Below are 15787 nucleotides of genomic sequence, written 5' to 3' on the forward strand. Positions count from 1 at the left end.
TCTGGTAGAATTCGGCTGTGAATCCATCTGGTCCTGGACTTTTTTTGGTTGGTAAGCTATTAATTATTGCCTCAATTTCAGAGCCTGTTATTGGTCTATTCAGGGATTCAACTTCTTCCTGGTTGAGTCTTGGGAGGGTGTATGTGTCGAGGAATTTATCCATTTCTTCTAGATTTTCTAGTTTATTTGCGTAGAGGTGTTTGTAGTATTCTCTGATGGTAGTTTGTATTTCTGTGGGATCGGTGGTGATATCCCCTTTATCATTTTTTATTGCGTCTGTTTGATTCTTCTCTCTTTTCTTCTTTATTAGTCTTACTAGGGGTCTATCAATTTTGTTGATCTTTTCGAAAAACCAGCTCCTGGATTCATTGATTTTTTGAAGGGTTTTTTGTGTCTATTTCCATCAGTTCTGCTCTGATCTTAGTTATTTCTTGCCTTCTGCTAGCTTTTGAATGTGTTTGCTCTTGCTTCTCTAGTTCTTTTGATTGTGATGTTAGGGTGTCGATTTTAGATCTTTCCTGCTTTCTCTTATGGGCATTTAGTGCTATAAGTTTCCCTCTATACACTACTTTGAATGTGTCCCAGAGATTCTGGTATGTTGTGTCTTTATTCTCGTTGGTTTCAAAGAACATCTTTATTTCTGCCTTCATTTGTTTCTGTACCCAGTAGTCATTCAGGAGCAGGTTTTTCAGTTTCCATGTAGTTGAGTGGTTTTGAGTGAGTTTCTTAATCCTGAGTTCTAGTTTGATTGCACTGTGGTCTGAGAGGCAGTTCATTATAATTTCTGTTCTTTTACTTTTGCTGAGGAGTGCTTTACTTCCAACTCAGTGGTCAATTTTGGAATAAGTGCGGTGTGGTGCTGAGAAGAATGTATATTCTGTTGGTTTGGGGTGGAGAGTTCTGTAGATGTCTATTAGGTCTGCTTGGTGCAGAGCTGAGTTCAATTCCTGGATATCCTTGTTAACTTTATGTCTCGTTGATCTGTCTAATGTTGACAGTGGGGGTTAAAGTCTCCCATTATTATTGTGTGGGAGTCTAAGTCTCTTTGTAGGTCTCTAAGGACTTGCTTTATGAATCTGGGTCCTCCTGTAGTGGGTTCATATGTATTTAGGATAGTTAGCTCTTCTTGTTGAGTTGATCCCTTTACCATTATGTAATGGCCTTCTTTGTCTCTTTTGATCTTTGTTGGTTTAAAGTCTGTTTTGTCAGAGACTAGGATTACAACCCCTGCCTTTTTTTGTTTTCCATTTGCTTGGTAGATCTTCTTCCATCCCTTTATTTTGAGCCTATGTGTGTCTCTGCACTTGAGATGGGTTTCCTGAATACAGCGTACTGATGGGTCTTGACTCTTTATCCAGTTCGCCATTCTGTGTCTTTTAATGGAAGCATTTAGCCCATTTACGTTTAATGTTAATATTGTTATGTGTGAATTTGATCCTGTCATTATGATGTTAGCTAGTTATTTTGCTCGTTAGTTGATGCAGTTTCTTCCTAGCCTTGATGGTCTTTACAATTTGGCATGTTTTTGCAGTGGCTGCTGCCGGTTGTTCCTTTCCATGTTTAGTGCTCCCTTCAGGAGCTCTTTTAGGGCAGGCCTGGTGGTGACAAAATCTCTCAGCATTTGCTTGTCTGTAAAGGATTTTATTTCTCCTTCACTTACGAAGCTTAGTTTGGCTGGATATGAAATTCTGGGTTGAAAATTCTTTTCTTTAAGAATGTTGAATATTGGCCCCCACTCTCTTCTGGCTTGTAGAGTTTCTGCTGAGAGATCCACTGTTAGTCTGATGGGCTTCCCTTTGTGGGTAAGCCGACCTTTCTGTCTGACTGCCCTTAGCATTTTTCCCTTCATTTCAACTTTGGTGAATCTGACAGTTATGTGTCTTGGAGTTGCTCTTCTCAAGGAGTATCTTTGTGGCATTCTCTGTATTTCCTGAATTTGAATGTTGGCCTGCCTTGCTAGATTGGGGAAGTTCTCCTGGATAATATCCTGCAGAGTGTTTTCCAACTTGGTTCCATTCTCCCCGTCACTTTCAGGTACCCCAGTCAGACGTAGATTTGGTCTTTTCACATAGTCCCATATTTCTTGAAGGCTTTGTTCATTTCTGAGTTCCCTTTTCTTTACATTCTCACCAGCGTCTATTATTTCTTGTTTTTTTTTTTTTTTTTGTAATAGTCATTCTATCTGGGATAGGATGATATCTAATTATGGTTTTGATTTGCATGTCCCTGATGATCAGTGATATTGAGCATTTTTTCATATCCTCATCAGCCATTTGTCATCTTTTGAGAATTGTCTATTCATGTTCTTTGCCCACTTCTTATTGGGATTTCCTTTTCTTTTTTATGGTTGAGTTCCTTATATATTCTGGGTATCAGTCCTTGTTAGGTAAATAGAGTGCAGATATTTTCTCCCATTCAACATGTTGTCTCTTCACTCTCTTGATTGTTTCCTTTGCTGTATAGAAACTTTTAAGTCTAATATAGTTACATTTGTCTATTTTTGTGTTAGTTGTCTGTGCTTTTGAGGTCTTAACCATAAAATCTTTGCTTAGACCAATGTCAGGAAGTGTTCTTCCAGTGTTTTCTTCTAGTGATTTTATAGTTTCGGGTCTATATTTTAAGTCTTTAATCCATTTTGAGTTGATTTTTTAATATGGTGAAAGATTGGAGTTCATTTTCATTCTTCTGCATATGGATATCCGATTTTCCCAGAACCATTTATTGAAGAAGGTGTCCTTTCCTCAGTGTATATTCTTGACATCATTGTTGAAAATTAGTTGGCTATAAATATGTGGATTTATTTCTGGGTTCTCTGTTCTGTTCCGTTGGTTTATATGTCTACTTTCATACCAATACTATGTTGTTTTGGTTACTATAGCCTTGGAATATATTTTGAAATCAGGTAGTATGATATCACCATCTTTGTTCTTTTTGCTTAGGATTGCTTTGGCTATTCTAGTGGGTTTTTGGTTCCATATGAATTTTAGGATTGTTTTTTCTATTTCTGTGAAAAATAACGTGGCATTTTGATAAGGATTGCATTGATTCTGCATATTGCTTTGGGCTGTATGTTCCTTCTGATTGTTACTATTCTTCTGATCCATGAGCATAGTATATCTTTCCATTTGTTTGTGTCCTTTCACCAGTTGTGTTCTTTCATCAGTGTTCTGTAGTTTTACTTGTAGAGATCTTTCATCTCTTTGGTTAAATTTATCTGTAGCTTTCTTTCTTTCTTTGTGGCTATGGTTTATAGGATTGTCTTCTTGATTTCTTTTTCAGCTGTTTTATTATTGGTGTATAGAAACACTGCTGAGTTTTGTATGTTGATTTTGTGTCTTATAACTTTACTGAATTTGTTTATGAGCTCTAAGTTATTTGGGTGGAGTCTTTTGGTTTTTCTAAATAGAAAATAGTATTTGTGAAAAGGGACAGTTTGACTTTCTCTTTTCCAGTTTGGATGCTTTTTATTTCTTTCTCTTGCATTGCTCTGGCTAGAACTTCCAGTACTGTATTAAATAGGGGTAGTGAAAGTGGGCATCCTGTCTTGTTCCAGTTCTTAGTGAAAAGGCTTTTAACTTTTCCCAGTGCAATATGTTGTTAGCTGTGGGTTTGTCATATATGGCCTTTTATTATTTTGAGATATATTCCTTCTATGTCTAGTTTGTTGAGAGTTTTTATTATGTAGGAATGTTGAACTTTATGAAATACTTTTTTGTGTTACTGAGATGATCATACCGTTTTTGTTTTTCATTCTGTTGATGTGATGTATCACATTTACTAATTTGTGTGTATGTTAAACCATCCCTGACTCCTTGGGATAAATTCCACTTCATCATGTTGTATTATATTTTTGATGTACTGTCAAATTGATTTGGCTAGTGTTTTCTTGACATTTTTCCATTTATGTTTATCAGTGATATTGTAGTTTTGTGGGGGTTTTTTGGTTGTTGTTTTTGTACACTTACTTGGTTTTGGTATCAGGGTAATGCTGGCCTTGTAGAATAAATTAGGGTGAATTCCCTTCTCTTCAATTTTTTTAGAATAATTTGAGGAGGATTTTGATTTACTCTTCTTTCTACATTTGGTAAAATTTTACAGTGAATCCATCTAGTCCTTTGTTGTTGTTGTTGTTGTTGTTCTTGGGAGATTTTTTTTATTACTGATTCAATCTTGCTACTGGTTATTGGTCTGTTCATGTTTTCTATTTCTTCCTGATTCAATCTTGATAGATTGTATGTTTCCAGGAATTCATCCATTTTCTCTAGGTTTTCCAGTTTGTTAATGTATAGTTGCTCATAATAGTCTCTGATGATCCTTTTATTTCTTTGGTATCAGTTGTGTTGTCTCCTTTTCATTTCTGATTTTGTTTACTTAGGTCTTCTCTTTTTTTGGTTGTTCTAGCTAGTGGCTTATCAATTTTGTTTTATCTTTTCAAAAATCAACTTTGTGTTTTATTGATCCTTTGTATCTTTTTAAAAAATCTATTTCATATAGTTCTGCTCTGACAGTTATTATTTCTTTTCTTCTCCTAATTTTGCCTTTGGTTTGTACTTGCTTTTCTAGTTCCTTGAGGTGCATTGTAAGATTGTTTATTTGATATCTGTCAACTTTTTGGAGTAGGCATTTATTGCTATAAACTTCCCCCTTAGATACTGCTTTTGCTATTCCACAGGTTTTGGTATGCTGCATTTCCATTTTCATTTGTTTCAAGAAATTTTTTTATTTCCATTTTAATTTCTTCTTTGACCGAATAGTGATTCAGGGGCATGTTGTTTAATTTCCATGTATTTGTATGGTTTTGAAAGTTCCTGTTAGTATTGATTTATTTTACTGGGGTCTGAAAATATACTCAAGAGGATTTCAGTGCTTAAAAATATGTTGAGACTTGTTTTGTAGCCTAACATATGTCTGTCATGGACAATGTTATATGTGCTGATGAAAAAAAATGTGTATTCTGCAATCGTTGGATAAATGTTTTATAAATGTCTGCTAGGTCCATTGGTCTGAAGTCCAGTTTAAATCCAGTGTTTGTTGATTTTTCTCCTTAGATGATCCGTCTAATGCTGAGAATGGGATTTTGAACTCCCCCACTATTATTGTATTGGAGTTTCTCTCTCTTTTTAGATCAAATAATAATTTGCTTTTGAATGTGTTTTGTATATCATTCAATGAGTTCTTCAGTTCCAGAATTTCTGTTTGGTTCTTTTTCATGATGTCTATCACTTTTGTAAATTTCTCATTCATATTCTGAATTGTTTTTTGTATTGTTTTTTATAATTCTGTTTGTACCTCACTGAACTTCTTTAGAATCAATAATTTGAATTCTTTTTCTAGGATTCCATAAATTTCTTTTTGATTGGGATCTGTTGCCAGAGAATTATTGTGTTCCTTTGGAAGTGTCATATTTCGTTGCTTTTTCATGTTTCCTATGTCCTTATGTGGATATTGCACATCTGGTGTAACAGTCACTTCTTTCTGGTTTTTTTTTTTTTTTTTTGTATGTTTGTTTGTTTTTTGTTTTGTTTTGAGACAGAATCTCACCCTGTTGCCCAGGCTGGAGTGCAGCGTTGCAGCCTCAGCTCACTGCAACCTCTGTGTCCCAGGTTCAAGAGATTCTCCTGCCTCAGCCACCCAAGCAGCTGGGACTACAAGCATGCGCCTCCACGCCTGGCTAATTTTTTTGTATTTTTAGTAGAGATGGGGTTTCACCATGTTGGCCAGACTGGTCTCGAACTCTTGACCTCAGGTGATCCTACCGCCTTGGTCTCCCAAAGTGCTGAGCCACCGCGCCCGGCCCTTTTTCAGTTTTTTTTAATTTGCTTTCATATGGGCGAAATTTTTCCTGTAGATGTATCTGTGATGTTGGTGGGGTAGGACACTTTGGCTTTGATCTTGGGTGTGTGCAGTAGTGTAGTCTCTATATGATTTCTTCACGTGTAAATGGCATCAATGACGATTGTGACTTCCTCGGTGTCTTAGGGTACAATTATTGGTGGAGGCTGCGATGAAGTTTTGCTGGTTACTAGGACCCCAAGTAGGTTAGTCTTTGGGCCCCAGTGGTGGGAGCAATGGGCTAAGCATGTCTGTCCTTGGGCCCCAGGATGGCATATGCTGGCACCAGGGTTAGTTCATCAAGGCAGGTTGATTCTTGGGCTTCTTGGTGGCCTAGTTGGATCCCAATAGTGGCAACAGTGGGTGAGTTATTGGGCCCCTGGGCAGGTGGTGTGGCATGGGTGATGACAGTGGCAGTGGCAGGATGACCTCTGGGTCCCAGGTGGTACACGCTTATGTTGGTGGAGGCTGTTATGGGCTGTGCAGGCCAGTCTCTAACCCTGCAGATGGCATGTGCAAGGAGGTGCTAGCTGTGGTGATAGCAGCCAGGTTGGTATGTCCAACCTCAGGACCCTGGGAGGAGTGTTCAGGTGCCAGTGTGTTGGACTGGGCTGGGCAATCTCCTGGCCCTCAAACTGTGCTGTGGAATAGGCAGAGGGGGGTGAGGCCAGCCATGGTAGGCATGGTAGGCAGGAGCAATCCCCAGGCCATCAGCGGAATGCTCAGGTGGAGGGAGACAGCAGTTGTGGTGATACCCTGCCACTGGGCAGAGTGGTGCTGCCTTCAGTAGTAGGCAGCCTAGGCCAGTGGATGGGGAATGAACGCACCAGCTGTTCTTCAGCCCTGGTGACTTACTCTTGCCTCAGCCCATGGTGCAGTAGCTGGCAGTTCCTTGAACCTAAACTCCTGGGGCAGCAGCCATGCTTCTCTTGCACTTCAGTTTGGGTTCTGCTGGGTTCTAGTACAGTGTGCAGTTTGTTGCGGCTAGGGCTCTGAAATGACCGTTTACTGTAGCTGCTTAGGTCTCAGGGGGCTTGTGAGACCCAGTGCAAGCACCCTCCCCGGAGCAGTGCCATCACACAATCTCCCAGCAGCTCTCTATTTTAGTGTCAGGGCCTGCAAGGGTCAAAGGGTTCTTCTGTGGCTAGGATTGCAGGAGTCCATGGTGGGAATGTGGACTGCTAAAGTTCTCCAACCTGAGTCTTTCTCGGCTTCCAGCTGATCCCAGCCTCGTAGGCTGCCTCACTTCGTTTTCATTTCTTGCTTTAGGTATCTCCTGTCATTTTACTGTTGAATTTCAGTGTTCTCTCTGGATGATCTATTCAGAATGTAATTATCCATTCACTATCTTGGTTCTTAGTGGAGGAGGCAAGTATGAAATACCTCTGGTCAACTGTCTTCTTTCTATACTTTACATACTTACTATTTTAGTGTATATTTATTTACTCTGGAATATACCATAAAGATTCCAGTATCAATATTTTTTGGCTGATTATTTTAATAATTATATAGTATTGTATTGAATGGCATTATATATTGATTTTCCTTTGCCGGTCCTTTACAATTGGGCATTTAGATTGTTTCCAATATTTTGCTAATTTAAGTAGTGCTGTGATGAGTATCCTGGTACCTACATCTTTATATACATGCAAATATTTTCTCAGGTAAATTCCTAAATATGTGAGTGAAAGAGCTGCAGATTTTTAAGTCCTTTTTTTTCAAACAGGGTCTTGCTCTGTTGCCCAGGCTGGAATGTGGTGGCATGATCAGCTTACTGCAACCTTGAACTCCTGGGCTCAAGCGATGCTCTCACCTCAGCCTCCCAAAGTGCTGGGACTACAGGCATGAGCCACCCCACCTTAAAATTATTCCTGGCCTATTTTAAGACTTTTAAGGCATATTGAGAAGGTGCCTTGCAGAAAGATTGTTTAAATATAATTTCCACCAGTGGCATCTGACAGCAAATACTATCAGTTGTTTTCCTTGAAGCAGTAGAATCACTTTGTTTATTTTCAAGAAAATACCTGTTAAATATCTGAGTCTGAATAATCAGTTTGTTTACTAGTAGTTCTTATAAATGGCCCTTCATTTTTTGTTCTTTTTTTTTTAACTTTTATTTTAGGTTCAGGGGTACGTGTGCAGGTTTGTTATATAGGTAAACTCATGTCATGAGGATTCGTTGTACAGATTATTTCATCATCCAGGTACTAAGCGTGGTACCCAATAGTTATTTTTTCTGCTCCTCTCCCTCCTGCCAACCTCCACCCTCAAATAGTGTCCGTTGTTCATTTCTTTGTTTTCAGGAGTTCTCATCATTTAGCTCCTACTTATAAGTGAGAACATGTAGTGTTTGGTTTTCTGTTTCTGTGTTAGTTTACTAAGGATAATGGCCTCCAGCTCCATCCATGTTCCTGCAAAAGATATAATCTTGTTCTTTTTTATGGCTGCCTAGTATTCCATGGTGTATATCAACCACATTTTCTTTATTCAGTCTGTCATTTATGGGCATTTAGGTTGATTCCATGTCTTTGCTATTGTGAATAGTGCTGTAGTGAACAGTCGTGTACATGTGTCTTTATGGTAGAATGATTTATATTCCTCTGGATATATACTCAGAAATGGGATTGCTGGGTCAAATGGTAGTTCTGTTTTTAGCTCTTTGAGGAATCACCATATCGCTTTCCACAATGGTTGAACTAATTTACAGTCTCACCAACAGTGTATAAACGTCCCCTTTTCTCTGCAACCTCGCCAACATCTATTATTTTTTGACTTTTTATTAATAGCCGTTCTAACTGCCGTGAGATGGTATCTCATTGTGGTTTTGATTTGCATTTCTCGAATGATCGGTAATATTGAGCTTTTTTCGCTGCTGGTTGACTGCATGTATGTCTTCTTCTTTTTTTAATTTATTTTAAGTTCTGAGGTATATGTGCAGGATGTGCAGGTTTGTTATGTAGGTAAACATATGCCGAATGGCCTTTCATGAAAAAAGCCCAGTTCCATTTGCAAATCAAACAATCGTCTAAGTGTCTCTTCACAGGGAAACCATCATACTTTGTAGCACTAATCTTTTTGAGAATTTGCCACTTTGTCACACAAAATATAATAAAAATATGTACCCAAGGGTCAAAATTTAATTAATAATTTTTCTACTTCATGAAGGATATTCTTAAGTATTCTTAAATATCTTCCTCATGCCCCCTCCCCTGTCCATGGTGGTGAAGAAGATAATAATTACTAGTACTGTTTGGACCCACTGCCTTGATTAATGCAAGATACTAGCAGTTTTACCCACCATTGCTTTTATAGCATCAGAGCAAATGTCAAAACTGAAAAAAAAGCGAGTAACTTTTTATTAGTATTATCATGAAACAAATTGAGACCTCATGGAGACCTGAAAGGGTGTCAGGAACTTCCAAAGGTCCCAACACTTTGAGAATACTATTCTTAACAATCCCTATCTGTGCAGCCTTTCTATCACACTCTGGTAGACTAATTGAATATGCTTCTTAGTTTTTAGGTGTGTGTTGAGAGTGGTTTCAGAAAGTTTAGTTTTGCTCATACTAAAATGAGAGCATCCTGTGGAGTTAGTCATGTTGCTTTTCCATCATTTGTTTTACATACTAGGTTCATCGTTGGGTCAATTATGAATCCATGCTGAAAGAATGCCTGGTTGGCAGAATGGCCATTAAACCTACTGTTCTGAAAGGTAAGTGGTGCTGGTGCTAAACCAGCATAGATGTGTGGTGCACATGTATTTTTTTTTTAACTTGGATTTAAACAACTAGATCTGTACAAATCACTATGGTTTTGTCATTTTCGTTGGCCTCCTGGTCTAGCCACTCCAGAGGTTTTCCTTCATTTCTTCTCTAGAATCATATTGTGACTTTCCCTTAAAAGTTCGACTGTTTTTTAGAGAAAGTTCAGTGTGAGGAGTACAACACTTAGGGTTGATTTTTAGATTAGTTTTTAGAATTTAATTTTTTTTAGTAATATAGTCACATGATTCAAAAATTTAAAAATACAAAAAGTTATACAGTGAAATTTTCCCTCCCAGCTTTTTCTCCCATTTGCCATGAACCTTCCAACTCTGCCCCCTCACTATAGATAACTCCTATTCTTACTTTAAACTTCTTGTAAAGTATAACCAGTTTCTTCCCCCTAGCTCTGAGATGGAAGAGGGATTTAGAGCAGTTTAAAAGTGAAGATACTGAGGCTTGTAGGTATTGTATCTTACTAAAAACTACAGAGTTATTTAATTGAAAAAGCCCACTTGAAGAAACCATGGGTAAACAAACCTTTTGTAAGGCAGAGAGGTGCCTCATTAAATGTTACCTGCTTTTTTGTAATGTATTTTTTTTTAGTATATGTCAGTTGTTTTTCACTGGGGTTGATCTTGCTCTTCGGGGGGACATTTGGCAATGTCTGAAGACATTTTCGTTGTTAGAACAAAAGTAAATGCTACTGGCATTCTAATTGATAGTGGTCAGAGATGCTGCTAAATATCCTGCGTTGCACAGGACAGACCCCCACAACAAAGGATTTTCTGGCCTAAAATGTTAATAGTGTTGAAGTAGAGAAACCATCTTATATGCATTAGTTTTTTATTATTAAAAATGATGGTATTAGTGGCACATACATGTTAAGCTGGTACGCATGCATTGGACAGCTCTTTGGTTCATCCTAGGCAAACTCTGGCACCTATAGAGCTGAGGGTGGAGATAGATACCAGGACCTACAGTGGGCTGAGACATTACTTTCAAAGATTTCTTTTACTGTCACAGCACTGTGAGCAAGGACAAGACATCTACTGAATGGGCTGCCTGCCAGTTGGAAGTTCAACTTGTGTAAAGTCAGTCAAAGTTCTTTCTTCTAGAAGCCTCAGTTTCCTCATTGGTAAAATGGAGACAATTTAGGTAGACAAAGCACAAGCTCAGAGACTAACTGATAGGGGAGAAGTAAGACAGTTACTGGTGGAGAGAGGGAGGCTGGGAGTCATTCTGAAGTGGGCTTTACTGGACAGACAAGTTTGCTATCTCAGCCTGGCTGCCTTAATTTGCTCCTTCTGCTATAGGGCCCATTGTCTGGGTAATTCTTGCCAGAGAGATTTAAGGGAAAGGTAATTAAAAATGGGAGGTAGAAGTAAGAAGTCCCTGGTTAGGGGGCAGATGCAGACCTAAACAAGAAGTGTGTCTTGCTGTAGTGGTGTGACTGACTGATGTTTTGTTTGTGTTAGCATTTGTTTTGTTTTCATAGAAAGAGGAATTTTGAACATGTGTATATTGATGTACAGGTGATTCCAGATAAGAAAGGAATCGTAATCCCTCTGATGATAGGACAGGAATGGAAAATAACTGACAAATTGCAGAATTGATTAGAAAAATGACAAGTGAAGCCAACTTGGGGAGAAAATATGAACTTCTAAAAATACAGCATATGCTGTGATTAAATGAATAATGGAGGAAAAACTGATCCTAGGATAAATTAATACTCTGTTATTTTTAAAGCTTTTTAATCCTCGGATTTTTCAGAATATGTGGATTTGAACTATTAAATCTTCATTTTAATTCTGCTAGTGAACTAGAAGTTTGAGAGATGTATAAAATTGAAAGATGATTCAGAAGATGATTACAAAGATGAATAGAAGAAAGTAAGGTAAAGATAGTTTAAAACTGCAAAAATTATTAAGTTTTGTAAGATTTGAGAAATAAGTATGACTTTTAAATCAAAAACAAGAATTAGGCCTGGCTAGGTGTGGTGGCTCATGCCTGTAATCTCAGCACTTTGGGAAGCCAACGCAGGAGGATTTCTTGAGCCCAGGATTTTGAGACTAGCTTGGGCAATATAGTGAAACTCTGTCTCTACAAAAATTTAAAAAAATATATTTAATTAAAAAAAAGAAACAGGTCTAGGTTGTGTTATGAAGAGTTGTGTTTAGAGATATGGAGGAATTTCTAGAGGAAAAATGGTTATTAAACACATTATACAGAACCAAGAAGTCCTCTGGCAAGGCTAAGCAGGTAAGGGAATACAGAATGGTAAATTTAGGACTTTGTGAGTAAGATCCCTGGCAACAAGACTGAGTTCTTATCTGACAGTGACATAATACCAACCTTTTGGAATAAGAAAGGGGGATGAGGAATGTAGCTACAAGATAATTGTGAAACATTCAATTAATGCTCAGCATTGTTTTTTCCTAGAATGCTTTTCTTCAGGGACTCCTGACAAATGCCTACACATTTTCAAAACTTAGCTAAAATACTACTTCTTCTATAGAGTCCTTTCAAATTTCTTCCAGTAGAAACGTTCTTCTTCTGTGCTTCAATAACACCTCCTGTATACCTCTTTTACAGCCACACGCAATCTTAAAAAGAGCATATCATCTGGGTACGGTGGCTAACACCTGTAATCCCAGCACTTTGGGACGCCAAGGCAGGTGGATCACTTGAGTTCAGGAGTTCAAGACCAGCCTGGGCTACATAGCGAAACCCTGTCTCTACCAAAAAAAAAAAAAAAAAAAAAAAATTAACCAAGCCTGGTGGTGCATGCCTGTGGTCCCAGCTACTCGGAAGGCTGAGGCAAGAGGATTGCTTGAACCCATGAGGCAGAGGTTGAAGTGAGCCGAGATATCACCACTGCATTCCAGCCTGGGTGACAGAGAGAGGCCCTGTCTCAAAAAAAAAAAAAAAAAAAAAAAAAAAAGCCTACTGACTTTATTTTTAATTCCGTTTATGGTATTTTTTGAATAAGTATTGCACTTGTGTAATTCAAGAAGAAGCACCCTTATCATAGTTCTGCCTGCCATCTACTGTTTTCCTCTCCCATGCACACACCAAGGACGTGTTTCTGTTGATGTTGTTGTTGTGGTTGTGACTCTTTCCAAATTATCTTTATGTATGATAAGCAGATTGAATATATTTTCTTATTTTTCTAACTTTTTATCCAAATGGTATGTCAATGTCCGTATTATGTCAATATCCCTGTTAAGATGATCAATATATGTTTATTAAAGAATGAGCATATTGGTAAAAGAACTTCCTACTGGATCTTTCTTTATTTCAGGGTATCCTGTGCCTCTGCTCAGCAGAGGTAAACTAGATTTGGGTCATAATTAAAGATCCTTACCAAGGAAGAGCTGAGTGCTATTAGATCACAGCACCAGCCTTCTAAATGACTCTGACCTCTCCAGAAATAAAGATTCTCATCAGAGTAAAGCAGTTTAACCAGCATTGTGAGAAGATACAAATTTGATTGGCCATGGAGCCAACTAAATGATGGAATTAGTTACCAAGAGAAAACATCAGATTTCTTTTCAGAGAGGAAAGTATCTCCTGTGACTAAAATGATTCAGATGTAAATATGCTTAAAAGTGAAAAACAGTCTCCTCCATTTCTATAACTCAGTTTTTGAAAAGAGTTGTAAACACAGACTAGGAGAACTTTTAAAGGTAACCCAGATTCTTTAAGTGGAAGTTCTCTTTCTACTAGTACATCTTGTATTTAAAAAAGACTCGGGGCTGGGGGGGGGGAACTACTAATTTCGCAGAATCCAGAAAGTTCTGACAGATCAAGCAAGAAGTAATCATAAGAGATAATATTTTCTTCTTAGAAATAAATTACCTGGGACGATAAAATCTGTGAACCTCTTAGGTAAAAACTAATTGTTTTACATGATAAATGAGATTTATTAAACTGTTGACCTTATTGTACACTGAAAATAGATACATGTTCTGTGAATTTCTAAGATAAAACAAATAATCACAACTGCAACAGCAAAGACAGATAAAACTGACTGGATGAAAGTACATGGCCAAGCAGAGACATCAGTGATCCTTTGCAAACTGTAATGGCCAGATTTGTATCTGGCAGTTGATAAACAAAGCTCATTTTGAAGTATAGTTTAAATGGTTTTTAGGCCTACTATCCTTTTAGGAAATATTAACTCCTGGATTGCCAAGAAAAATAGGACTCTGTTTCAGGAGAGACAAATCTAATTTTGACTTTTTTACTGGAGTGGTAGATTTCATTCAAGTTCTTTGACCTCAGATTTTCAGCCTTTTTTAGGAGATCAGGTGATAATTTGCTGTATGTTGTTAAAATTCCTTTCAGCTATAAAATTATTTTGGTAAAATGAGGAAAAGGAAAAGGATGGTCATTTGGCTTCCTTAATTATTATTATTTTGGGATGGATGAGTGAAGTGGAATTAATTATGGAATTTCTGGTGATTAAATATTGGAACACAAAAAATTTGAAAGCTTTGATTTTAAATATGTTAGTTTCTTTTGTATAAAACAAGATGATGTCAGCTTAAGAAATGATGTCTTTCCATTTGACTACTTGAATATTTTTTGTTAGCTTATCCCATTTTTTTTTTTAAATTTTGACAACTTGTTGAGGTGTTTATTTTGACTATAATGGTATAACACTTGTAGTTATTAGAATATAATATAGATTTGTGAGTTGGCCGCCATCCTGAAAGAAAATACCTGTTAATTTTTTTTCTGGGTTTGTAACACTAATAATTGCATTGGGTATACATGCAAAAATCTGAACATATTTTAAACTTGTAATAACGATCATTTTATGCATTGAACTCAGTAAAAGGGAAAGATAAGAAGACATCTTTCTTTGAGTTGTTAGTGTGTGTGTTTCATTTATGAAGTATAATCTAATAAATTCTGGTTGACTTGGACTAATTTAAAATATGATAACCTGGATGAAACTTGACTTTTACATATGCTCATATAGAAATTAACCAAGATATTAGAAAAAAGTGACCAAAGAATTAGAAAAAATCCAAATGAAATGAGAGACAAACATCTGGAGAAATATGGTCTGGCAATCTTCAGAGATGAAACTTACTTGTTTAAAACAAAGGCCATTTCTATATTGGGCTGTTTCTCTCCTCAGGCCTTAGAAGAAAGCCCTTCAAAAAAGAAGGGATGTTATCTTGAAATCAGTAATGTGGACTGACATTCTCATTGACATTAAAGTATTCTTATTTGTCTTTTTTTTCTAAATCACTATACAGACTATCGTGAGGAGGAAAAGAAAGTCTTAAATGGTAAGTCTATAAATTTATAATAAATGAATCATATTCACATGCTTATGAATAGTATTGGTTCACAGAATTGTCTGGGGCATTTAGTTTTTTTTTTTTTTTTTTGAGATGGAGTCTTGCTTTGTCACCCAGGCTGGTGTACAGTGGCACCATCTCAGCTCACTGTAACCTCCGCCTCCCAGGTTCAAGCAATTCTCCTGCCTCAGTGTCCTGAGTAGCTGGGATTACAGGTGCACACCACACACCTGGCTAATTTTTGTATTTTTAGTAGAGATGGGGTTTCACCATGTTGGTCAGGCTGGTCTTGGACTCCTGACCTCGTGATCCGCCCACCTCGGCCTCCCAGAGTGCTGGGATTATGGGCGTGAGCCACTGTGCCCAGCCTAGAATTTTTTTTTTTTTTAATATGAAAGATAGCTTTACTTGCCCAAACTTAAGAGTCTTTTGTAGGGTTTTATAGGCTCCTTATTCCAGCCATTACTCTTAATCGTCGTGCCTTCTGTGACATCCCTGAATACATGTTATCTTCCCTCAGTTTGAATACTTGTAGCAATTAGGAGTTTCTTCCTCAGAAACAACACAAAACAAGTCAGTTTTCTTAGATGTGAGCTCACCTCCATTGTTTGCATACACATGCCAAATAGTTTATTAATCTACAATTTTCTAAGCTGAGTGGTGCATCCAGCCATTCTAGATGACTTGCAAATAGTGACTGACACTTCCTCTCCCCCACAAAAAAGTTTGACATGCTGGTTACTACTGACATAAAATGCATGGTGCTAACTCTGACTGAACTATATTGATGTACATTTAGAAACATTTTTTTCTTTCATTTGCAAAAGAAAGTTATAGAAATGCAACTGACAAGCTAGATTGCCAGATGAGTTACCT

At 37.5% G+C, this 15787-nt stretch overlaps 1 protein-coding gene across 8 annotated transcripts in view; it reads left to right on the forward strand.

Annotated features, from left to right (window-relative positions):
• Positions 1–15787, forward strand: part of LOC129038376 (cytochrome b5 reductase 4) — a 129211-nt gene that overhangs the window by 42448 nt on the left and 70976 nt on the right. For all 8 annotated transcript variants that reach the window (XM_054491312.2, XM_063666373.1, XM_063666370.1 and 5 more), the window contains exons 4-5: positions 9463–9544; positions 14867–14899. In XM_054491312.2, the coding sequence (XP_054347287.2) occupies positions 9463–9544; positions 14867–14899 (115 nt within the window). The remainder of the gene's footprint in view (positions 1–9462; positions 9545–14866; positions 14900–15787) is intronic.

The sequence above is a fragment of the Pongo pygmaeus genome, chromosome 5 (assembly GCF_028885625.2).
Source record: "Pongo pygmaeus isolate AG05252 chromosome 5, NHGRI_mPonPyg2-v2.0_pri, whole genome shotgun sequence".
NCBI lineage: Eukaryota > Metazoa > Chordata > Mammalia > Primates > Hominidae > Pongo > Pongo pygmaeus.